The sequence below is a fragment of the Apiospora kogelbergensis genome (assembly GCF_038363985.1).
Source record: "Apiospora kogelbergensis strain CBS 113332 chromosome Unknown utg000005l_segment0_segment0, whole genome shotgun sequence".
NCBI classification, from domain to species: Eukaryota; Fungi; Ascomycota; class Sordariomycetes; order Amphisphaeriales; family Apiosporaceae; genus Apiospora; species Apiospora kogelbergensis.
In genome coordinates this window covers 1,485,822-1,509,809 of record NW_027117422.1, presented here as the reverse complement: position 1 = coordinate 1,509,809, position 23,988 = coordinate 1,485,822, and the positions used below count along the sequence as shown (strand labels likewise).

General features: G+C 52.7%; 6 protein-coding genes across 6 annotated transcripts; 4 read left to right on the top strand and 2 right to left on the bottom strand.

The window, feature by feature from the left end:
* Positions 1 to 1,289: 1,289 nt before the first annotated feature.
* On the top strand, positions 1,290 to 1,700 carry PG998_007080 (uncharacterized protein; the record flags this gene model as incomplete). The annotated part of the gene is made up of 1 exon (XM_066873896.1): positions 1,290 to 1,700. The coding sequence occupies one exon, from the start codon at positions 1,290 to 1,292 to the stop codon at positions 1,698 to 1,700; it is 411 nt and encodes a 136-aa protein (XP_066729841.1).
* A 1,527-nt stretch (positions 1,701 to 3,227) lies between these two features.
* Positions 3,228 to 8,654, top strand: PG998_007079 (uncharacterized protein; the record flags this gene model as incomplete). Its single annotated transcript, XM_066873895.1, has 5 exons — positions 3,228 to 3,627; positions 4,032 to 4,038; positions 4,103 to 6,268; positions 7,437 to 8,138; positions 8,231 to 8,654. The coding sequence occupies 5 exons, from the start codon at positions 3,228 to 3,230 to the stop codon at positions 8,652 to 8,654; spliced, it is 3,699 nt and encodes a 1,232-aa protein (XP_066729840.1).
* Positions 8,655 to 9,292: 638 nt separating this feature from the next.
* Positions 9,293 to 12,451, top strand: PG998_007078 (uncharacterized protein; the record flags this gene model as incomplete). Its single annotated transcript, XM_066873894.1, has 4 exons — positions 9,293 to 9,301; positions 9,324 to 9,482; positions 9,562 to 9,659; positions 9,694 to 12,451. 4 exons carry the CDS (start codon positions 9,293 to 9,295, stop codon positions 12,449 to 12,451), a joined length of 3,024 nt encoding a protein of 1,007 aa, XP_066729839.1.
* A 943-nt stretch (positions 12,452 to 13,394) lies between these two features.
* On the bottom strand, positions 13,395 to 15,546 carry PG998_007077 (Alpha/Beta hydrolase protein; the record flags this gene model as incomplete). The annotated part of the gene is made up of 3 exons (XM_066873893.1): positions 13,395 to 14,042; positions 14,068 to 14,587; positions 14,687 to 15,546. The coding sequence occupies 3 exons, from the start codon at positions 15,544 to 15,546 to the stop codon at positions 13,395 to 13,397; spliced, it is 2,028 nt and encodes a 675-aa protein (XP_066729838.1).
* A 3,110-nt stretch (positions 15,547 to 18,656) lies between these two features.
* PG998_007076 (Rodlet protein) lies at positions 18,657 to 19,181 on the bottom strand (the record flags this gene model as incomplete). The annotated part of the gene is made up of 2 exons (XM_066873892.1): positions 18,657 to 18,710; positions 18,804 to 19,181. The coding sequence occupies 2 exons, from the start codon at positions 19,179 to 19,181 to the stop codon at positions 18,657 to 18,659; spliced, it is 432 nt and encodes a 143-aa protein (XP_066729837.1).
* A 3,244-nt stretch (positions 19,182 to 22,425) lies between these two features.
* Positions 22,426 to 23,970, top strand: PG998_007075 (uncharacterized protein; the record flags this gene model as incomplete). Its single annotated transcript, XM_066873891.1, has 3 exons — positions 22,426 to 22,463; positions 22,516 to 22,947; positions 23,028 to 23,970. The coding sequence occupies 3 exons, from the start codon at positions 22,426 to 22,428 to the stop codon at positions 23,968 to 23,970; spliced, it is 1,413 nt and encodes a 470-aa protein (XP_066729836.1).
* Between the last annotated feature and the right edge of the window lie 18 nt (positions 23,971 to 23,988).

Sequence of the window (23,988 nt, the reverse complement as noted above, 5' to 3'; positions counted from 1 at the left end):
GCTAGCTGATTCCCGTGCCGCTCATCGCCTCCACCTGCAACATCCGTTCTCCATTCTTCTTCATGTCTACAAAAAAAAACACCGCCCGCCGCCAGGGATTCGGTAGTCGAAGGATTTCGCAGCATGCCACGATAATAGCAATAGCTTCTGCCTAGAAGACGGCCATGTCGCGGCCAATGCTTGCTGCAGCTCAAGCCGAAGCAGCCAAAGGCTAGCTGTGTCCCGGTTTCACTCTTCTCAAGCTGGTCGGGGCTCCGAAAGTTTCTCGCGGCTCGGCCCCGCGGAATCCACCGAGGAAGTGTGCACCATCCCCGTTGGCCCTCGGCATTCAAACGCCTGCAGCAGATCCGGGTAGAGTGGACTTGATCTTGGGCTGAACATCTTCTGCTAGTTATTCTCTTCCATGTTTAGACATCGCCGTCCCTTCCTATTGCTAGGCTAGATCTTAGGCCTGTTGTAAATTGAAAGATCGAGCAGTTTCCACAGCAGTGAGACTCCCTTTATAATTGTGACTAATATAACATATGTAACCAACTCAAAGCCAGAAAATCCTTGTTATGGTTCTTTGCGAGTCACTTACCTACTGACCGCCAGCACCAGCAGCGGAAACAACAACAAATACAATTCCCCGCAGCAGCAGTAGCAACAACAGCCATGTCGGAGCCAATAGCAACTTGCCCGCCCGTCCTAGCGTCTCCTGCGTGCTCCCGAACGTATCTTTTGGGTTGTTAGGGTGATTTCTGTAGTATGCATGGTGGTGATGGCTTTCTTCTTGGGCCTGAAAGGGGGGGAGTGCAGAGGCAGCCAAGGGAAAAGGTGATGTAGTTGGCGCGACAGCTACCGAGGAGGCTCTGGAGGCTGACCGCGGACAGCAGGACGCTCCTTGAGATCGGGAAGAAGGGCATAGTGGACAAAAACGCTTTGTCGATGGAGTCGTTTGACCGCAGCTACTCCTGCCGGGAGATCGACATATCAAAGCCGAGCATCCTCCACGATCTACCGCTCGTTGAAAAGATCCTGCAGACCATCCACTAGCTCCTCGTGGCGGATGATGCACGCCCACGCATCATTATCAAAGATGCGATGAGCCTCGGTGGGCAAGTGGAGGTTTTCAAGGGTAATCTATTGCGACTACGAGATGTCCAATAACTCATCGAGACTTGCGAGTTCCCGATCAGTGGTGTCGCTCACGGAGCGATGGTGTTAGGGGCACGCTGCTCGTCCCATGATATCCGGAAGGAGTGCGAATGAAAGCTGACTGAAATATCTATGATAAGACTTTTGAAACGATGACGCTCCAGAATTATCATAACACGCTGTCGTGTAAATTTACAGTGACCTGGAACATCCATAAGGCCTTTATAGCGCAGCACGGTTATGCGCTTGATGTCTTCACGCTGCTCTCCTCCATCTCTTGGGTTGTTGGTACAATCAGCCAAGCATATCACGCTGCCGGAAACGCCTTCCAAGATGCGTTTGTCCAGTCTCGACGATCGCTGGGACTTGCCGCACATAGCGTCAACTTGGGCATCATCGATGACGTCGGGTACATAAGTCAGAACGAGACATTGTCAAGCCGGGTGCAGAGCCGCAGCGGGCTGCCGCGTATCGGGGAAGCCCAGCTCCACGAGATGCTCCGGCTCTCCGTCGCGCAGCAGACAGCCGGCCCCAATCAAGAACGTGCAATTACAGACGTCTAAAATTCGGTGGAAGGTTGTTTTTCATGAAGACATGTTGTTCGAACGTAGCCACGACTACCATAGCAACCTGTCTAGGGTTAGTTCCATTTTGAAGTTCGTATACAGCCTTCCCCGAATACAGCAGCCTATGAACGTGCAGGCGCTTTATACCATAGAAAAGGTGTGGAGGGGTGAAGCTAGAATCACCATCAACGAGGATCGGTTAGATCTTGGGCTTGTACAACCGCTTGTTTCAAATACTCGTTGTTATTCATTGAACAACTTTCACCGAATATGCAATTGGCTGCCCCTCCACAAAATCAATCAGGGGCGAAGACCTGTGTAACGTGACAAGGCCTTCGATGTCCATGAGGGGCTTCAAGCCACAGCAGTTAGGCTCCCTGTTCCAGCTGCAGACTATGCCCTCATGAGCCATGTCCGAAAACAACACAAAAATCATTATGGCAAACCTTTGGCCGCCCAAAATAGAGGCCAACAGTTTGGAAATATCATTCCTCAACAATATCCGGCACTATGCTGCAGCAACGCATCATGAGGGTTGCAAACTTGGAGCTCTCCATAGATTCGCTCCCAACAATCTGAAGCTAATGCATAGTTTTCAGAGAAGCATGCGCCGGTTCGAAGAGATGACGAGAGAGCGGTGGCCCGAGCAGCATAACTTCGTTTGCAATTATCAGAGCGGGGATTTTCTTCGGTGGCTAATACGGTCCGTTGATACAGCCAAGGGCAATGCCACCACGCCCTCGGCAGACGACTACCATGAGGAGGAGCGGCCACCGACTTCAAGTTCGACCCATCACATGGGAAACCTGCCCTACGATCTGTGCGACCACGGCCAATCGCCAGTCCCACCTACCCCGAGCTCCGAACTTCGCCTTCAAAGAGCAATGGACAGAGCAATAGAAAGAGCAGAGGATGCGGCGATACAACTCCAAACACTCCGACTCCAGCCTGTCAAGAGAAGGACAAACCTACGTGCCAGATGTCGGGGAGGCCGACGGTTGCGCGCCCACAACCCAAAGACGATGCCTCCAGTTCGCAAGCGAAGGTCGACTCTACGGGCTTCTCGTCAGGTAGATGGCATAACAAGAAGATAGATGGCACGAGACGATATTATTGGCCGTCTAGCTGCCTTTTCCAACCCTTGGGCCTATGGTAGTATGAATACCAACTAGGTTTCAATAATAAAATGCGGAAAATTCAATTGCGATGACCCAATGAAGGTCGTGAGGTGGTAGTAGCAATATCGATATCGTGCTCACGTCAAGTTTGTGGCGCAGCTCATGGTACCCGTACATAGTAAGACATGCCATGCCGTCTGACAGCGCAGCACCCCCAGTGCCACCCCCAAGATACCTTCTATTTGGACCCCGCACTCCGTTGATGATCAGGTCATTTAAACTGACCAGCTCTAAAATTTTGTACTTTGAGTTCCTGTCTATATGCGTTCATGTCGGTTCATATCGCCGTTCGGTGATCAGAAAAGTACGGCCAGAGACAACGCATTAAAACTAGCTCATTTATGCAATGCACCGGTTCAAACCCAACCACTCTAACGAGCCGCAACCCTCGAGGCTGGCCCGGTTAGGATTTCATATCATTGAGGACAAAGACCCGGGATCTGCCGAAGCCATCGACATCGTTGCTATCCACGGCCTCAATGGGCATTGGGACACTACTTGGACTGATGAGGCGACCAATAAGAACTGGCTCAAGGACTTTCTTCCATTAAAGTTCCCATCGGCACGCGTACTCTCGTTTTCGTACAACTCGGTGGTCCAGTTCAGCAAGGCGGTCGCCGATATCTCTGATTTTGCCGAGCAACTGCTTACCGGCTTGGATAGTATTCGCACCACTGTTGCTGAGCAGGGTCGCCCCTTGTTCTTCATCTGCCACTCCTTGGGCGGAATTGTGTTCAAACAGGCAAGTAATACGGAGAGAATCGTTGCAGTATCGTTCTGACGCTTTCATATGGCAGGCCTTCAATCGAATATACGAGGGTGAACAGTATTTACATCTACGTGGTCCTATTCAGGGGTTGCCTTTTTCGGTACTCCTCATCGGGGGGTCCAATGTTGCGAGTTTCGGTGGCATCTTTGGGAGGATACTCAAATCCTTCTCACTTGGCACCAGCACAAACCTGAAGCTCCTAAAAGATCTCGAGGTAGAGTGCATGACTCAAGCATATCTGGGACTACGGTGAAATCTGACTTGGTTTATCTATCAGATTGGATCACGATCGCTGGAGCGCATATCGACATTGTTTCTCACCAGATGCCATTGGCTTCGAATCGTCAGCTTCTATGAGTTGGACAAACTACCCTTTATGAGTAGCCTGGTAAGTTTATCTCAATTATAAAACCCATTCATCCCCGTCGCTCTGCTGCGAAAGACGTGAACAGGCTAACGACTGGATTTGTCAAGGTGGTTGAGAAGGAATCAGCGGTGTTAGGTGCCAAGCATGAGAGAGCAATACCTACGGATGGCGATCACAGGACGATATGTCGATTTTCATCCATGGAGGAGCCCAGAATGCGAACTGTGCTCACGGAGTTGAGATCATTGATAAAACAAGATCTAAGCAAACGCCAACAGGTGAAGCAAGAGACGTTCCTCAAGAGTTTAGGCCCAAATAGCTACCGACAACACAAGGACCGCAACCCACCCGCAGTTCCTGGAACGTGTTCATGGATTCTCTGCCGAAAGGAGTATACAAACTGGCTGCAGTCCCCTATATCCTCATTGATATGGCTTTCGGCAAATCCCGGGTGTGGTAAATCAGTTACTTGTTCATTTCTTATCGACAATATGGAGCGAGGAACTGGATCGGCCTCTACATTGGTTTGTTATTGGTTCTTCAAATCAGACAATACTCAGCAGAGAAGCGCTGTATCGGCTCTCCGGGGGCTTCTTCGTCAAGTTATGGAGGCTCAACCACGCATGACCGCGGCTGTAGAGACAGCAATGGCGCGCAAGCCCCTGGATAATATCCCGAATCTATGGAAAGCCTTGACAGTGGCTACTGGCTGCGACCAAAATCAGGCGACAAGTGGACAAACAACTGATGACAAGTTGCAGCAAAAAAACATACAAGTCGCGACCATTTGCATAGTTGACGGGCTGGACGAATGCGATATATCTGACAAGAAGGAGCTCTTGAAGGTCATCTCAGAATTCTATCAAGAAGTCGGACGATGTAACAGTCCTACGCGTGGAAGCCTCAAGATGCTGGTCGCTAGTCGGCCCGAAAACTCAATCAAGGTGGTTTTTGACAAGCTGCGAAACTCGACAAAGTTCCCATCGGGCGCTCAGGCCGGAAGTCTCAACAGCTACGGCGTCATACGTCTCAAGGGCGAGGACGAATCCGAGTTGATCAGTGGCGACATTTCTTTGGTCGTTAGTGCCGCTATCAAGGATTTGATTGATCAAGGACTCCCCGAGAATCTGCTGTCTCGAATCGAGAAGCAACTTATCCTTCGCGCAGACAGGACCTTTTTATGGATAACCCTGATCCTGCAACTTCTGGCGGAAAAGGTGGAAGCAGGTGCCTCACGTCGCGAACTAGAAGAGATTTTGCAGAGTCGTGATATCGACTCACTGTTCGTCGAATTGCTTATATCTCTCCCCGACGTGCCGAGAACTCGCAAAATGTTCAGCATAATCTTGGCTGCTATCGAGCCCCTGAGCGTCGAACAGCTTAGTATTGCTTTAGCTGTGAAGCCCAGGCATGATGCACTTGACTCATCAGCCAAGCCATTTCGGCCTGGCCCCCAAAACCTGGATGAACTCGAATATGATGTCGTGTACCCACACGAAAACCATATTCGGGCCATTGGTGGGCATTTTATCCGCATAATCCAGGACAAAGTCTACTTTGTCCACGAGACTGCTCGAGAGTTCCTGCTGAAGGAGGATAGGCAAGACTCGAAATCATCTCTGCCGGACAGCGACTTTGAGGAAATCACTTTATTCGAGGTGGACATGGAACCTACGCTCTGTTCGGAGCCAACATTCGGGACAGAGGTCAACTCTAAACACTCGTCGCAGTCAATATGGTACCAGTCCTTCTCATCTACCTCTTGTGCCGCCCTCCTTCTCGATATTTGCGTGACCTACATCTACATGATAGGTAAATCGGCACGTCAGCCCCAAGGACTGGAGGAAAACGAACATCTTCTTGCATTTTTGCCCTACGCGGCGCGGTCGTGGTGGCAACACTTCCAATTGGTTTCCCCCAGGATCCGCAGTTTCAACGTCCCGTACTATCAAAACCTCTGCCATCCCCTATTCCCGGGCTTCGCCATCTGGATTGCCGAGTACCTGGATAACAAGGAGAGCCTACTGTTCGGGCTTTCCGCGGAGGAGGAGCAAGACTATTACATCGCACAGCTGGGAATCGGCTCCATCGAATACAATGAGGAAAGGAAAGAACGAGATCATGACCAGGTCTCCGCGGAGAAGCTATCCAGCAATCCAACCGCTGCTAACCACTATTTCCCTCTTGATGCTGATGAAAACGGCTTCGTAGCGCCCAACTTTAGCCGCGTATCGAGGCCAAGAACAGGGCTGTAGCTGGGTTGTAGCTTCACTGTCGGCGGACGGGATATGTCCCTTCGATACCGTAATGGGATTGCTCATAACTAATTCTTCTTATTATCTAAGTAGTTCTAGCTTAGCATTTCTTGATAGTGGAATTCTCCTTGCAAGTGGATTTAGGGTAAATTTGTTGATGATAAGGGTATTTATTTCCGATTATCTCAGTATTACCAGTATCGTCTATTAGAAGAGTGTGTGTCATGCGCAAGATTGGAATCTCACCTAATACGAGTAATATAGTGGTAAGTTTACTCCAATATAATATATTATGTATTGTTTTATTACTTTCCTTCCTTTTTCTTATTGTATTGTCCTTCATGCCTGTCGATATGAGAGCTCTTTGTGGCCATAATGCCTCTCTTGGGACGAAAGACACCGCACTGCTCAGTGCCCTGTTTAAGAAGAGATTCGAATTGCAAGCTATATGATAAATGGGAAGGCGAGAGTGTTCTGCTAGGACCTGGAACACAAATGTACCTTTGCTTTGGCCCGCAGCAGGGGTTAGGTAAGTGGAAAGAGGAAGATATGAAGCGGTATGAGGCAATAAACGCTTGAGGCCCTTATGGAAGATTTCTGTGAAAGATTCAACGTTGGTCATGACCGATGTGCACAGCGCTACAGGAAGTTGCGTGTGTAGCCAGGCACACGCAGTGTCACTATTGCGAATGCCTATGGAACGCAAGCCACAATAGTTAGTTGTCTATTCCACGTAGATGATCATCCCGTGATTCATATATATGGTGAGTGCAAGGACTTGCTTGGCAAATGTGTATTCGCAACGCCGTTGCCACACTTGCCCATTCAATATCAATCATGCGGAACATTGTCTTCGGTTCTCTTCCGCCGCTGGCCTATAAAATCTACGTTATGCTCTCTTCGATGTCTTGTTGTTTCTCTTCGATACCCTGCTTCAACTTGCGTCTGGCTCATGACTTATCGACCTATACCAGTTTTTATAAGTAGACTGGATTATATCAGCTACCCCCTAACTGCCTATACCCTAGTTCTAACACGCAGAGGACTGCAGCCAGTATCATGGTACAATACGCCCCGTATCTGACAATTGAACGATTCGTCGCTGACATTGTCTCCCAAGCTCTTGATTCTGCTGAATGTCCTGTGGGCTCTACTGGGTGCCAGCCTACCACTTGCTGCCCCCATTGTTGACAGTGCACCGTTAGAGAGGCCTTCGGATCTCCCCAGTAATGCTACTGTCTCTCCTCGTTCCAATATTGCGAAACGTGGCCAATGGCCATGGGACCCTCCCGGCGTTACGGATCCCCGCGTGCTATTGGACCCCGAGAGATACCAATGCCACCACTTCACGGGGATGTACAACAAGATACCGCCGCTACTCATGACGGGACCCTCGCCTTTGGACGGAAACGCTCCTTTAGGTACATGGGAGCATAACGGATACACGGCCCAGGAGGTCTACACAGCCTTCAGGCTGGGCGCTGGGGCGCTAATGGACATGCAACAGTTGAACCAAGAAGGCCAATGGCATAGACAAGTTCATTATAATGGGGAGTCTTGGCCCCGACGCTACGACCAATCGAGAGCGCGTTCACAAGTCCTTATAGGTCTTGGAAGCTGGAGACCACCATTACCGATCCAGAACCTACCAGTGAGCGAGAGAACCACCGTCGTTCACGAGTACCCCTTGGTCCAGGGCGGTCAATACCCCCGGCGACTAGACGGCACTTACAATGATTACCCTGGATTCGATCGTGTTTTATTCCAGATCGTGCGCGGCGTCCCCCTCTACCTCGGAGTTGTTCAACTCCGAAACGACTACCTAGTTCGCAACGGCTTTCGCCCCCAGGATGAATACTTGGACCGGTAAGACTATTCTTGTTACTCTTAAGTCCCACTCGGTTACGTTTTGTATCTTTTATTCTGACAACGACCTGATTTTGCTAACAATCGGATAGCTGGGCCTTCCCCTGCAATGAAGTAAATGGGTTCGCCGACCGACAAGCCCTGAACAACCCGCACTATCCCGGTCTTGACGGCGTTAGGGTTGGCATGACCTCTAAAACACATATTAGATATCGAAGGGACAACACCGCCGTCACGCCGCTTAAGCCGCTGCCGGACTACCTACAACCTACGCCATCTCAAGCGCCGGGTGGCGATGGAGGCAGCGGCGCCCCATGTGGTGGCAGCGGGAGTGGCAGCGGGAGTGGAGTTGGGAGTGGAAGCGGTGCCGGCCGGGGCGGTATCAGCTTTTCGGGCGGCGGAGCTTCTGGGTACCAAGGGGCCTGGGGTGTCTATGGCGGACCGATACCTGGCAACTCTTTCAAGAAGGGAGGGCCCGGTGCCTTCCTTTCGGGCCCCAGCCATATAGAGCTCTAACGACAATACTGTTTATCTCCAGTGGCTACCAGCCTTCCAGCTACTACCCTAGCTGTTATCCTAGCTGCTGTCCCGCTCTTGACATTATCCCACTCTTGACAGTATCCCACTCTTGCTTGACATTATCCCACTCTAGCGATTACCCTACTCTAGCTGCTATCCTACTATGTATAGATAATAAGCGGGACGTTACGTGGATGTTCTTCTATGTATGTAACTTCTCTGTTACAACTATGGATGGTAATTGTGGAAGCAGGGGTCGAACCATCGTCAAGAATAAAGGTTGATGATTGCTATGGAGGCGTGGTCTATTGAAATGATGCAAATTAGCCATTAATTAAGGCGGGGGTATCAGACGTGTCGCAACCAGCAGCCCAGAAGCAGCCTACGGATGGGACCCTTCGAAAGGTACTTGGGTACATGCGCCTACCTAGCTTCCACGCTTTTGGTGCTACTGGTTACGTCGCGACTGCATAACAGGGGGATCGATTTTAGGGCCATTTCCTCTGACATCTGAAATCATGCACTCCAAGGCCCGCTCGCTGCCCATCTAGCCATGAGAGATGGGAACGTGTGGAAAGCATTGACACAGATTCCCATCTCCCACAACACCACCGAGAGATGCCTCTAGAGACGTCATGGACTTCGTGAGTCGCCGCCCGCCTCCAGCCTGCCACCGTCTTGTCAACAGATACTGACCCGCCGTCGCTGCAGTGGACGCGCCTCTTAGCAAATACCCCGTTGGCGATAGGGAACTCCGGGAGGGATGCAGCCAAAGACCCGGTCAGGCGACGACATCGTTTCGAGAAGGAGTACAGCCAGCTCCTGGTAAGCAAACAAATCCCACCTCGTGCACAGGCGTCCCCTTCTATTGTTCATCTTCTGACCCGACCAAACCTCTCTACAGTCGATATGGCGGAACACCACCAATCTCTCCCAAGATATCGATGCCGCCGAGAACCTCGAGATCCGACTCCAGGAGCTGACCAACATCCTCGTCGAGGAGTCCCGACGACCGCTCCCCCCATCCCTGCATCAGCTTCTGCGCCATCAAGCAGATTTATGTCCCCATCGCCAAGATAGCAACCTCCTCGTACAATGAGTGGATCATCAAGGAGGCCGTGCTGTTCTTTGCTACCCTGATCGAGAGCGAGGAAGAGGCTTTCGTCGAGAACGATGCCTTTTCCGCCAGCTTGACCACCCTGCTGGTTCGCATAACCGGCGCCAACAGTATACGTCTGGCCACCGACACCGAAATACGCATCGTCGAACTCGCCTTCAACATCACCACCAAAATCCGCCTCGACCCAACCATCCTCTCCGCCTGGTTCAAAACGCACCGGCACGATGCCTCCTCGCAAGACGAAGGCTTCCAGGACGAGAGGGACAAGTTTGCTGGCAAAACACAAAAGCAGGACTTCCCTCTCTTCTATCTGTTGATGGACTACATTCACAACGAGGGCAAGGTGGGCGACTTTGCCAGGACGGGGTTACTCTACATCATCGAATCGGCATCCAGCTCCGTCGAGCTGGAACAGTGGATTGTCGAGAGTGACCTCTCGACCTTGATGGCCACTGGCCTTGGAGCCCTCTACAGTCAGCTCAGCAGGAAGCTGGTCATCGACCACCCACCCCAGAACCTCCCTCCGGTCCTCGCGTTCTCCGACTACGAACACCCCGTCTCCACATTCGAGATCGTGAGCTCTTGCTCCCCCGACTTCCAGCTGCACCTCGACACGTTCCTGTCGCATCTCCTTTTCTGGCAGGATGTTCTCAATCACTGTCGCTCCGCGGAGGTCAAGTCAACGCTATTGGAACATTTCCAAGTGATTTTCCTGCAGCAGCTATTGTACCCTTCGCTGCTGCAGTCTTCAGATGTTGATGGAGGCTCTTCAGTGGCCGTATTGACCTACCTGAGAAGAATTTTGGAAGCGCTGGATCATCCCGACATGATCAACCTCGTTCTTCACTATCTGCTCGCACTGCCAGAGGCTGAGAACCGGGCATCTTCAAGCGCCGAGCCAGCCGTCAGCGCTGCACGCAAACGGAAGTCTATGGACCTTGCGACCATGATGAAAGCTCAGACGGCCGTGGCAGATTATACACCTTTACTCTTCAACCTGGTAGATTTGATGCATTCTTGCCTCAAGTCCCAGAATCACCAGACCGTCAGCGTGACTCTGCAGCTCTTGGCCGCGATCCTTAAGAGGCATCACCGCTACGCGGTCGTCACATTGCTTCGCACCGAGGAAATCTTCGGCAGCTCCGCTCAGCGGACCCGCGGGGCTCACGACCAAGAGGTCGAGTTTTTGACCACTCTGGCAGGGTCGATAGGCGGCCAAGACAATTTCGACGAGGTCTACGACAGCATCTTGAAGGACACGATGTCTCGACTCGAGAGCCACCCTTGTTCGTTGAAGCTGGTGGCACCAAAGCTGTCCACCACCAACCATAAGCTGGGTGGGATTCCGGATAGCTTGCCTGGCGCCCCACGAGATGTGCCGCATCACACGCTAAGCCCGGAAGATCGCCTTTGGAACACGCTGCTTGATATTTTGAGCTCTTTCTTCGTCAACCCCGTTGATACGAACCTGGCTTTGACTGAGACTATTATTGACCTGGCTGTCTGCGGTTATATTAGTATGGAGGGTTGGCTTTTGCGCCACCCGAACCAGTATGCTTTCGAAGACGACGAGGAGAACATGGCATCCCCTGAGTTGGACGCCGATTCTCCCCGGTCTGTAGAATTAGAGAAACTGAAGCAGATGGCTCAGTGTCGGCGACGGCCAATCTGGCAAACCTCATCCCTCCCGCGGATTATGACCGTTCTAGAGACTTTGGCAAATCAGGTCACGTCCTACCGCGGGTCTATCCCTAGATTCGAAGACCTGGTTCAACAGCGCCGCGAAGCTTTCCAAACGGCCGACACCATTGTGCTTAACCAGCACCCTGTTAGGACCAGCTCCAAGACGGTGACGCCGATGCCCGAGTTGGCCAGCCAGGAAGACCCGCGTTCTAGTTCGCCAGCCCGGCCTTCTGGGTTCGAGGGTTTTGCACAGCGACTACTCTCCGAACTGAGCAGCACACCGAGTCGCTCGGGAAGCCCTCGAGGTCGCAAGGACCTCCCTCGAAGCAACTCCAACGCGTCAATTAGTTCAAAGCCGTTGCCGGCCCCGCCGAAGGAGTTCCCTCTCAACTACGAGAGCCCCGGCCGCAGTGGCGCGACCCGTTCGTTCTCCCCGGCGAGCCAGCACGAGGGGTCTAATGGCATGGGTAGCGGTGGACGTCGCAGCCCTGTCGCAAGCCAGATGGCGGCTTTTGCCGCTGTGGACCAGAGCATCCTCGCGCGCAAGGTTGGCCTTCCGAAGCAGGAGGATGTCGCACCTATACCTCTAAACTTCAAGAAAGCCGTGACGACTTATTCCACCGCGCCCACGGACGATGTCGTTGAAGCGCCGTCTACCCCCGAGAACAAAATCCAGAGGAGGGGCGAAACCCAATCCGGCGATGCCCACGGAGAAGGGGAGGAAGCAGGAGAGGCGATTGCTACACCGAATGCCGGGCGTGAGACCGTCCACATGCCGCCCGCGCCTGAAGACGATACTGAAGACGGCGAGCAGGAAGCCGGCAGCCAGACCCCTGGCGGTACGGCGACGCAGGCAGACAAGCCGCAAGAGGAACAGGCCTCGGTGTCCCACGTCATCACCAATGTCATCATCTTCCAAGCCTTCCTGCTGGAGCTTGCCAGTTTGGTCCAAGTCCGCGCAGGCACGTTCAACGAAGTCCGATTCGTCTAAGAAAAGGACTGATGATTCCATTTCTTACCCTGCTTATTCTCCCGAGTGTGTTGCCTCATCATCATATGGATACCCTCACCTTTTTCGTGTTACCCATTCCATCACCTCTTTTATCCCCTTTTGATTCTTTCCTCTGGTATTGCCCAATAGAGACATAAAGACTACATCCACAACCCAATTACTTCCAAAATAAGACAGCATCGAGTGGCGCCGGAGGCATAGGTTCTGAGCAAGGGCTAGATGGACTTTTCCAGTGGTGGAGGAGGGCAGTTTGTTTATATTGTCTTGCGTAGCAACAACAGTAGCGACAGCAGCAATTCGTTTTTTTTTTCTCTATGATACCTAACAGTACTTTGCTAAGCCAGGGAAACAAACTGGCAAGAGAAAGTGAGATCCAAACACAACTTGCGTGGAAGCCTTGACGGTTTCTTTCGAATTACATTAGATTATTAAGGGGATTTCGAGTTTATGACTCCTGTTTTTCTTCTCACAATAGAATTTCGGCATATAAAGATGTAGACATTGATCATGGACTTAAGATTTAGTGCATTGGTTTCAAAATGGAAAATGGAAACTGAGCTTTTCGAAATCTTCTAATTATGGTATCAAACTACTCCGTGGTTCAAATTGTCGTAATGTCGTGAGAATCTTATGTGGTATCATGCAAAGCGAAAAACAACACCCCCTACAAAAATGGACGCCGCCACCCCGCCATCAATCTTACAGGGCCAATCCGCCCAACCCTTTGCGTGTGTGACATGTTACCACGCACGCGTACATCATCACCACCAACCGACGGACGACCCCAACGATCTACCCCCAATGCGACTGTGCTCAACAAAATCTATCTCCTCATCTTCTTTTATCGTTTCTAGTTGATTGGAGTTGCATGGTTCAATCCATGAACCAAACCAATCGGGGCTTTTTCTTCTTCTTCGAGGGTTTAATACCCCTTGACGGTCACAGCCCCCACCGCCAACGTCTCGATGCGCCCCGCGTACAGCTTCATGACGTGGCAGACGGGGTCGCCCCAGACGACGCCCCGAAGCTGATCGTCAGTGATGGTCTGCGCGACGACGCCCTCGTCCAGGCGCTCCCCGACCGTCTTGCGGCTCTTGATCCGCGCCCGCGGGTCGCCCGACCGCAGCACGACGAGGCGGCCTGCGTTGCTAAGGGTGCTGGGCGGGACGTGCCAGGTGGGTTTGTTGGCGGAGGAGGATTTCGATGATTTCTTCGATGAGGATGACGTCTTGGTGCTGGTGCTGACTACGGAGCTCGAGGAGGCCTTGATGAGATGTGATGTCCTCGATGGCTTGCTGGCCGTAGGCACTGCTGACGTCGATTTGGAATGCTTTTCCTTGGAGGGCCTCTTTGGCAACTCGGGTGCGCCGTTGCAGGGCTTGCGGCCATTGTCGCTTCCGGTGCTCGACTTGCGCCCCCTGTTAGCGTCACCCGCGGAACCATCAGGTACGGGCGCGGCGAAGAGCTCGAGCAGGCTTTTGATGTAGGCCTTGTCGGCACGCGCTACAGGGTCTCCCTCGTTGACGAAGGCGAGGAAAACGGACTTCTTCAAGTCGGGCCGCCCGGGGGGCTTGAGCGAGCGGCAGCAGCGAGACGGGCGGGGCGCCAAAGGTGACGCAGTGGACGCGCTTGAAGCAGCCCGTCAGGTGATTGAGCTCGGACGCGGCCGCCGGGGACGATGCAAGCATGTGCGAGTACAGCAGAGCGGCGACGGCGCCACCGGCCGAGTGGCCCGTGATGAGCAACGAGTGCGCGGCGCGCCCCGGACGCTCCTCGAGTAGCTGGCGCAGGCGGGCGGCGACGGGGCGGATCATCTTGCGGGCCGCCGTCAGGAAGCCGGCGTGGCAGAAGTTGCCCGGGTCGTCCAGGAAGCCCTGCGGTGATGTCGGGGCCGTGTTGAGGTTGACGGCCCAGTCCATGAAGGTCGCGGTGCCCCGGATGGCGAAGACGATGGTGTTCATGTGGTCCATGGGCACCGACTTGAGGCGCATGGCCTTGGTGCCGGTCCGCCAGTCGGCGTCGACGTGCGTGTCGCGCTCGAAGCCTTCGGGCTTCTCGTACACCTTTTCTGAGTACTGTGCTGCAAGGCAGAGGAGGGGGTATGTGGGCATATATCTATGCTCTATGGTTAGTTATCGACGATTGAAACAGGCCACGCTTGTGCGCACGTGATTGCCGTTGATTACTAGCCAAGGAAAAGGGGAAGAGGCGTACAGTTTAAGCGGTGGCAGATTCAAGGGCAGCCTTGAGTTTGCATACAACTCAACCTTGGCAAAATATCCGCCCGATGATAGTAAGGAGGAAGCAACCGCGGCGGTCTGGCCTTTTGAGCTATTTTTGCTGCCGCTGCTAGACTTTTTGGGCGCCCCATGCATACCCCGTGTCGTGACCACTGCCGATTCGCTCGGCGGCATGGTCGTCCCCGGTGGTAGCGGTGGCTGCTGCTGATAGGTGAACAAGTCCTTCTCATTCCCAAAGTACTTGTCCGAGTCAATCATGGTCATGACGTTGTTAAACTTGCTGGAGATCTGGTCGTACATGGCAGCTCCCTGGTTGAGCAGCTGGGTGGCTTGGCCGTGCCACCTCGGTAGCCCGTCGTCGAAGACCTGGTGGACCAGGGCGCTGGTACCGGGGATCATACCGTCAGCCAGGTGGACCACGGGGTCCATCCCGAACCTGCTGGTAGTTCCGGAGCCGCCATAACTGGCGGTACTGTTAGGTGGACACACCGAGTTAGGCGGTTGGCTCAAATAGTAATGCTGGTTTACGATGATGGGCGGGTAGTTCCTCTGGTCTTGCTGTTGATAGGGTGGTGGTGGTGGTGAATTGGAGTTGGCGGCAGCAGATGGAGGGGCATGCCAAGACGGCGGCGGAGGCAGGTAGCAAGCAGGAGGTTGATAATGGCCGGCGTGCTGTTGTGATTGAGGCGGCGACTGGCAGCCCCAAGGCGACGGCTCTGGTGGCGAATGATGATATGTCGGCGGTGAGGATGGCGATTGAATGTCAACTTGTGCCGGGGGTGGTGGAGGTGGTGGGTGAGACGTGCTCTTTCTTCTTCTGCTAAACAACCCCATGATGGTGGTGTTGGTGTTGAACTGATAACTGACTCGGAGGCTGCATGAACGACAAGAGAAGGAAACGCGGGATCTGCAACGTTTTCTCGAGGTGGTGTTGCTGGAAACCAGGTGGCTTGTTGTGACGGGTAGGCAGTGCAACACCAGGCCTACATATACGTAATAGTCGAGGCTTTTCGATGGATAGCTGTTCGGCCTAACACGCTCTCTACACGAAACCACGATGTCATGCCAAAGTCAAAGAAAAAGAGGAATGGCATGTTCGTAGCTCCGAGTCAATAAGGAGGAGACAAACAAAACGAAGGTGATGCATCTGGATTTGGAGCATAGTCTACTCGATGCTACATGCATAGCATGCCTGGCTTTCTTTTTCTGCCGCGACCCTGTCACGGTGGTTATCATACATTCATTCATTGATTTCTTCGACTAGCCATGCTGTGCCTTGGCCGTTTTCAGCAGCTGCCCCCTGTCGGAAGGGCCGTACGGCGGTCTGATTGGCCGTCGCCGCGCAGGCTTAGCCCCAATCAATTGCCCAAGTCTGCCAAGTCGTGCCCCAAAGACACGAGAACTGGCGAATGGCGATGTCCCGAGCATATGAAGAATCGCACCTTATGCAGGGCAAGGCTTATTGACGGGCGCTTGGGGGCTTTCCCAGCCGGCTGATTTGTTCTTCCTCCGTCTGCACTGGCGAGTTTCAGAACATTATGCATGCAAAAAACGCTGCATGCGGGGTGCACATGTAGCTATTCTGGAATTCGTTTTCCTGTTGGCTGTTAGTTATCGCCTTCTCGCTCGTTCGTATTCCTTTGTCGGCATTGCTTTTGGCGGGCTTATCTGCGATGCCGTCCCTCCAACTCGAAACCGAAACAAACAGCCTTTCTTTTTGGCTTTACCGTCACCAACCCAACCACTGCGCCGTCTTCAATCAAAATCCTCGCCGATCCGGCCTAGATTCAAGGGTCCGAGAATGCGGTCTGAAAGAGAACCCTGTTGCAACTGGGCAAGCATCGATAGCCGACCGACTAAGTGGGCTGGCTCGCTCTGTATTCCATTGGTGACTCAAAGCCAGCAAATAACCACCCTTGCCATTCCTGCCATCGGATGTTGGTACGGCGTCTAAGATGCACCGACCGCGGATATTACTCTTTGCTACTCAAACTTGACTGCCATTCCCACCAAGAACGGCCATCCCTAACAAACCATCAACGGCGTACCTAAGTAAGTTACACCAGCACCCATATTCGGTTCTTGGCCTATGTTTTAAAGTTATGGAAATTGCCATCCTCTGTTCCGGCCGATACATTTGGCGATAGCTAGTATGCATCCTCACCTTTCCGCATCCACTATCTGGGCCTGTCACGGGTATCGTTGGAGTCATGTGCAATTGAGTCCGTCTCTGATTGAATGTGGATGGGTGGACGCATTTCCATCTGGATAAAACATACGTAGATCTAACGTAGACCGTTAGTTGCCATCGCAGATGTCATTGTCTTGGCATCAAATCGAAGAAACGTGGGCGGAGGGGAAAAAGGAAAGAGCCGCAGATGTCATGTAGATCACGCTCATATCTTATCCCCCGTCCTGTTTCAGTGATTCGATACTGCGGCAAGCCAAATCCACATAATTGCGTATTAAACCCATCCGTCTTCATCAGATAAAGTACTATTCCAGTGGCTGGTCCTCCGATGTGCCTTTGATTCCTGGTGCTATATTGGACCCGAATTCAGAGCCGAGGAAAGTCACTTGAGTAGATGATGATGTTGATGGTTAGCCCATAACTTAATACTGCTCACCGTCCCTATCCTCTTTATCCCGTCAAGTGGATGGTGCCAAGTACGACTCGTTCCCTAAAGCTTTTTTTGGAACGACGATCAAGAGAATGATATTGCACCTTTCGGGTTGAAACCCCTTTTATTTTGTATCACGTGATCATACCCTTATTGATAGTATCTGTATATGTGAGTCCTTATACCAGGACCGACTATGGTACCCCTCCCAGTCGCCAATGTGTATAACAGCCCGGTGACGTAGTTCCTTCCGTTGCAAATTCAAACAGAAGCGCGACACAAACTCTCGCACTGTCTGGGAAGTCCCGCGAGCGGATCCTTGCGTTATATCTCAAACACCCATCTAGAGACCCTCTGTAAGAGTATGTGGTGGCAGTAGTCGCGTGATATCATAAGGCCGATGAGTTATTCCATGTTGATTGTTCAAAGTTTTGGTGTGGCCTCCTTCCCGTAGTTGTAGCAAGCTTCTCCAGCGTACCTTGCGCATCGCTTTCACTCCAAGCATCCATATTTGGGTCAACCTTTGGCGTTCCCTTCAGTGGATGGACCGGCGAAGTTCAGAGGGCAGCATATGTAGTTTGATCTAGTATCCTCCTTATCCCGTGATGGTGACTTCATCGTTGTGGGAATCTACGATGGCCCTCTTTCGTCTTAACCACCCCTTCTCGACCACCAGGTCTTACGTTTGGTTTGAATTGACCACATGCGGTAACAACGGACAGGATCGGCCCGACCATTGTTGAAATTTTGATAAAGTAATCGATGGAAAATGAGGGATCATCAGCCATTCTCAGGAACAATGGCTATAACCGAGCTTTCCTCGATACGTTCCCATCTCTTTGAGAGTCCTATATATAACTCAGGAGCTTCTAATTATCCTCTCAGAGGAGCGTCATCGAGAATATACTCAAGCAAACAACAATAATCCGTACCCTTCTACCTTCTCTTCCTCTCATAGGCCATACGGGACCGACCTAAGCTCTGATGACTCGGGTTCATGTTGAAAACAAATAGAAGGCATTATGTGTGAAAATGTTATCATTATGAAGTCTTTTAATATTGCAGTCATTTTTACTTAGCTATAGGGAAGTAGATGATTGTCACAATGAAAATGAGCGAACGTTTTAGTTTGGTAAACGAGTGACTTAAGTTAGATTATATCGTGTGCTAAATCATGCTCCTCATGCAACTTTTAGGGACATCCAGCTGACTCCGAGTATTACATCCATCATCCTCTTCCCCATTTTATCTCGTGAAACTCCGTAGAAACAACCGTGACTCATCATGCTCTGTTGTTGCTCTGGATAAAGCGAAGGCTCTCGCTTACAGAAGGCCACCGAGAGCGACGCAGGGGAGGCCGACGTTGAGAAGGCCGTTCTAGTCGAAGGAGACAGTGTGTTAGCAAAGCCGCGTGTGATAACGTTTAGAGTGTGGGGAAGAAAGGAGTGGGTGTGGTATGTGGTTGCTTACCTGCTCGGAGCCGGAGCGCTGGCAGCAGGCGGCGGTCTGCTTGCACTGGCTGTTGAGGAGGTCGGAGACACCGCCACCGACGATGCCGGCGGTGATGTCGAGCTTGGAGCAGCCATCGAAGAGACCGAGGCCTTCCTTGCCGAAGGCGCCCTGGAGCAGGCCGCCGGCGATGCCGCTAGCCACGTTGGTGGCGTCACCAGAGACGTCGGCCTTGTTGCAGCAGCTGAGGTCGAAGTCGGTGCCGCACTTGTCACCGGCCTGGCCGACAGTCACCTGGTTGCCGACGGGCTGGATGGTCGAGGAGGAGTCACCGACAGCGGCCGGGGCGGCGGCGGCGAAGGTGGCGAAAGCCAGAGTGAAGACGGTGGTGAACTGCATTTTGATGGTTGGGTTGGTTTTGGAAGAAGAAGCTAAAGTTGCTTGGTAGTTGTTGGTAGTGAGAGTGAGATGAGTGAGTGAGCTGTTGAGTTGGTTGGAAGAGTGAGTGATGATTGGAGTCTGATGCTTTGGATGCTGATGATGCTAAGAAAGGATTTGGACATTGACGGTCGATCATGCCGACTTATATACACGATTTCTCACCACATTTCGGTCCTTTTCCCGTTGTCATAGCCCTTGATGCTATTCTCATCTCCTAACCGCTCGAGTGGTGCCCTTTCTCACGTCGAAATGCCGTGAATTGGAATGTCTACGATGGTGATCGGCAATTGAAGGAGTGATAGGAATGGGCTGTCTCATACCGACGTAGCTGTCAGAACTGGGTGGCGCGACGAAGGGGCGGCTCCATGTCTCACACCCTGAACCCGCCAAGGAGCCTCCAAAACGCACTACCTACAACTACTGCCTACTACGCAATACCCGGTCGGAATGGAGGTTGAGTTCATCACCGAGAAGACGCCGGGCTGAATTCCGTGCAATGGCATCGGGCACCATCATTGTATGTTCGGAGCGACGAGCAACCGGTCCTGGCTGGCATTTGAGCTCACAACTACGGCACTTCTGCGGAGGTTAGTATGGATACACAAGACATCTCCACGTAGTAAGGGAAATACCATGTCAATTTTGCACGTGTCTATCCTGATTGGAAGGGATAATGATCACTCACTTTACTTTTCCATAACCCTCTTGGCTCAGTGTAGGATGCCTGCCCCTGAAGATCTTCATCCACGCCACATCGGCGTTGATCATTGGAATACTAATGGCTCTTGGTTCCTAAATTAATAATTCCAAATTTTAAAGGCAATGCTTGCCCTCGAGGTGCAATCATGTGTGTGAATCAGTCTGAACGATTTTCCCTTATCATTGGAAATCCCCACCCCTCTTCGCCAGGGGCATTGGAGACTTGAACATGACTACGAAAGACGGAGATAAATCTGACGAGAGCCGACTTGAGGCGAGCATGGTTGATGAGAGCCGAGTCCACTGAGGGCTAACCTCGAGTCGCACAGCAGAAGCCCCTTCCTACCCACTTCCCTAAGAGGAAACTTGAGCCTAGCAATGCCGATGCAAGGACCTGTCTTCTTCCTCCCGCCTACCCATCTCGAGATGGCCATTGGGCAGATCTAGAGGCGCACATCCTGGTGCCTAGTTGCCGTCAACGGCAACATCAGCAAACGCGGCTGCATGGGGCAACCTGGCAAGACGAGGTCCTCAATCTTCCTGTTGTACCGTGTTACTAGGTACTGAATCACACCAGGGCAACTGGGCTCGTGATTAAGCAGGCCGTGGGACAGACATACAGAAAGACACATAGACCCCCATGCCAAGGGAGAGCTCGGTCGTCCACGAGCTTCGTTGTCTTAAACTTTTCATCTCGATGAGGCACAAACGCATGGCTCTCGGGAGTCCCGTCTGTCGGGACTATGATGGGCTTGCAGATCAGCGGAAATTGAAGAAGGGTGGCCGACATGCTTCCATCTACATGAAATCTGATCGTCCCGCGTCGGGATTGCTTCCGGAAACATTTTGAAGATTGACAGATTGACAGGTCACTGACAGGAACTTGGCTGGGCAAGTCGAGTAAGCGGATGTGCGTCCGTCCGTAGCAAACATTCGGTTCCCTACGCGGATTCAGTGACATGTATGTTGAGATGGATGCGAGATCGATGCAGCGCTAGGGGCACACATGCAGCATGATGAGATGATGGGAGAGGATAGAAAGAGGCAAACATGATGATTCTGCTGCGGGTCTCTTGTTCTGAGCCAGATTCGACGTGTGTCCTTCGTATTACGAGATTTTGCAGGTTTGGCCGACTCTGGCGGAAGCGTGCATGCTCAGCCGCTGCAGGTACACACTCACAAGCTTGAAAACGAGGGGGCCGACAGACCCCCAAGTCGACCCTGGCGTTCTCGTCGGAACATTTGCGTATTTGAGTGACGTTGTAATTTCCAGTCGTATTCTTCCCGATTCATAATGGCCGTAGGCTGAGCTTGACTTGGCTACGTCGGTGCGCAGCAGCAGACGTTCCCTCGAGATACATACACACAGCAAGGATGCCATGGCGATTTCAATTTTAGAACCAATCAAACATTGGCAGAGATGGCTGTTTTGTTGATCTATGCATGTGTTGGGAACAGCGCCGGCATCTTGCATCGTGCATCATGCTTCGTCCCGTTGCCATCCTGGCTGGGACCTGGAGCTAAGCAGTCCAAGTCAGTCGTGGCGTAGCCAAACCCTGAGAGCGAAATCTCCGTTGGACGCGGGGAGAAACCTAGATGTGATAAACTTCTGTCCGTTCGACGACGGCGTCGCCAAGGTAAGAGCCCAACCGAGCCGAACAGATGATGAGGGTAGACACGCGAGCCCATGTCCTCTGATAGCTCCTGATCTAAGTGGTCTTTCGGCGCGAGTCGTCTGTTTGCGGTGCAGCTGCGGACGTCATCGCCTAAGTGATGCCGTCAGTGTCCCCAGGTCGTCCAATTAACCACCATGGGCGATGCAAACAAACAGTCGCACCGGATGGACTGGTTTCCCGCTAGCTCTCGAGAAACAGATTCGTTTTTGGCTCCCTTCTTTTCTCCCCGGGACTCAGAACTGGGTGATGGTGATCTCTGTGAGACATTGGTACTATATTCGCGTTGGACGACAACCGGCAATGTGGCAGAGCCCGACATCGCATCGTCCTGTCTCAGAGGCTTCTCATCAGGGCAACTGCAGAAGTTCCCCTTTATCTGCGCGTGCGCGAGGCACGGGCTCGGGCACGATGGATTGGCCATGTTCGCAAAAGACGCCATGCTATCTGCACTCAACTTGATTCATGGCTCAATTAGACCGGGCCATGAAAGCACGGCCGAGTCGGCGGGACGTTGCATCGGCGACGAGAGTCTGTGGTATACCCTGCTCGATCCCTGACCCCTTGGCGGGTGCATGCAAACAGAACGGTTCCGTGTTGTCACGACCACGCTGAGCTGCTTCTACGTACTCTCTGATGGGCCACAAACAAGACAGACGACTCTATAAGAGGGCCCAACATGATCCAGTTTGGTGTCTCTTTTCCTCAGCAGCTCCATCACAGTCATCACACTTCAACGGGGACTCGTGGCAAGTACACTCTTTTACCATCATCCACTGCTCTTCGATCCAGATCTTCGAACCAATTCAACTCCCCGATAGCCCCTCGAGATGTCTTCCTTCACTCGCATGGGCGCAGTGGCCCTCAGGTCGGTCTAGCCTTATACCCTGCCATGTCTCTCCGTACTGACAACCATGCAGCGCAGCACTTGTCGCTGCCCAAGATGGCTCATTGTCAGCCGACTGTACTCCAAAATGTGGAAGTACCACGATCTACTCGACCGTGACTGTCTTCGCAGGCTGCTCAGAGACGACCAGTCTGCCTTGGAGCACCGTTACTCCTAGCAGCGTGTCTGGTCTCTCGTCCTCTTCGGCCCAGTCATCGACGCTGACATACAGCACCACTGTGACCATCCCTATTAGCAGCAGCACTCCTGTCACTGTCCCTGAGAGCTCCTCGAGCACTCCTGCGACTGGCTCTTCGAGCACTGGAGTCGTGTCGTCGTCCATAATGACCAACACCAAGTCCACGGTCACCTCGACCTTCATGGTCACCAGCTCGACCGCTATTACCATCACCATCCCTTACTCCTCTTCTACTGCTTCCACCACCGAGACGGACACTGATAGCTGGTAAGTCACACTTGACTTCCTACTGCACATAGAAGATAACCACAGTCCAAATTAATACTAACACATCCATCCCTTACCAGCTCTTACGAGACTGAGAGCACCACCATGACTGCATCGTCCACTGGACCCATGACCTCCAGCACCTACATCTGGAACACCACCAGCGCCACTGCTTCGCTTCCCACGCAGTCGGTGCCCTACAGCTCGTCTTCTGCGTTGACCTCTGGCCTGTCGAGCACTCAAGCTTTGTCTACTACCACTTTGACCTACACTGCTCCCTCCTCGTCCTCCACTCCCTCGCTCTCGACCAGCACCAGCACCTTCACCTACACTACCTCGAGCCAGAACACCGAGTCAACCAGCGTTGTCACTCCCAGCACTTCATCGACTGGAGTTGCCACCACTAGCTCGACTGCTTTCACTGTCTCCACCATTTCGACAGGAACTGTGATCACTAGCACGGTGACCCCCACCACCTCTGGCAGCAGCAGCAGCTTTGGAACATCTTCTACGTTCCCCGTCCAGAGCTCCAGCTCGACGGCGACCACTCTTGTGAGCACGACCTGCATCACCGGCTACGACACCGGATACTCCAAGACCACCACCGCCTGCTTCCTCCTGCCCACCACCACCTACTCCAACTATCCGTACCCCAGCACTTACACTTCCGTGTGGACCACCTCTTCTATCTGGGCCACGTCCAGCAACGACGCCACGACCAACCCGCCCCACACTAGCACCTCCACCGTGACCGTCAAGCCTACCCCGGCTTCTTCGTCTTCGACCTCGGCCTACGTGACCAGCACCTGCACCCAGGGAGCCGGCTACGGTCTCACCTGCACCCGGTACACGGTTTACCCGACCTCGGTGCCAACCGTGGCCGCCTCTGCCGGCCCTACCCCCAGTAGCCAGCCCTGGAACCCCCAGGACGCTTGGGGCTCCTTCTTGAGCTGGGCCAACCAGCCGCAAAAGAAGTCTGCAACCAAGCCTGCGACCAATCCTTGGTTCCAGTTCTGGCAGTAGAGCAACCGATCAGTCTGC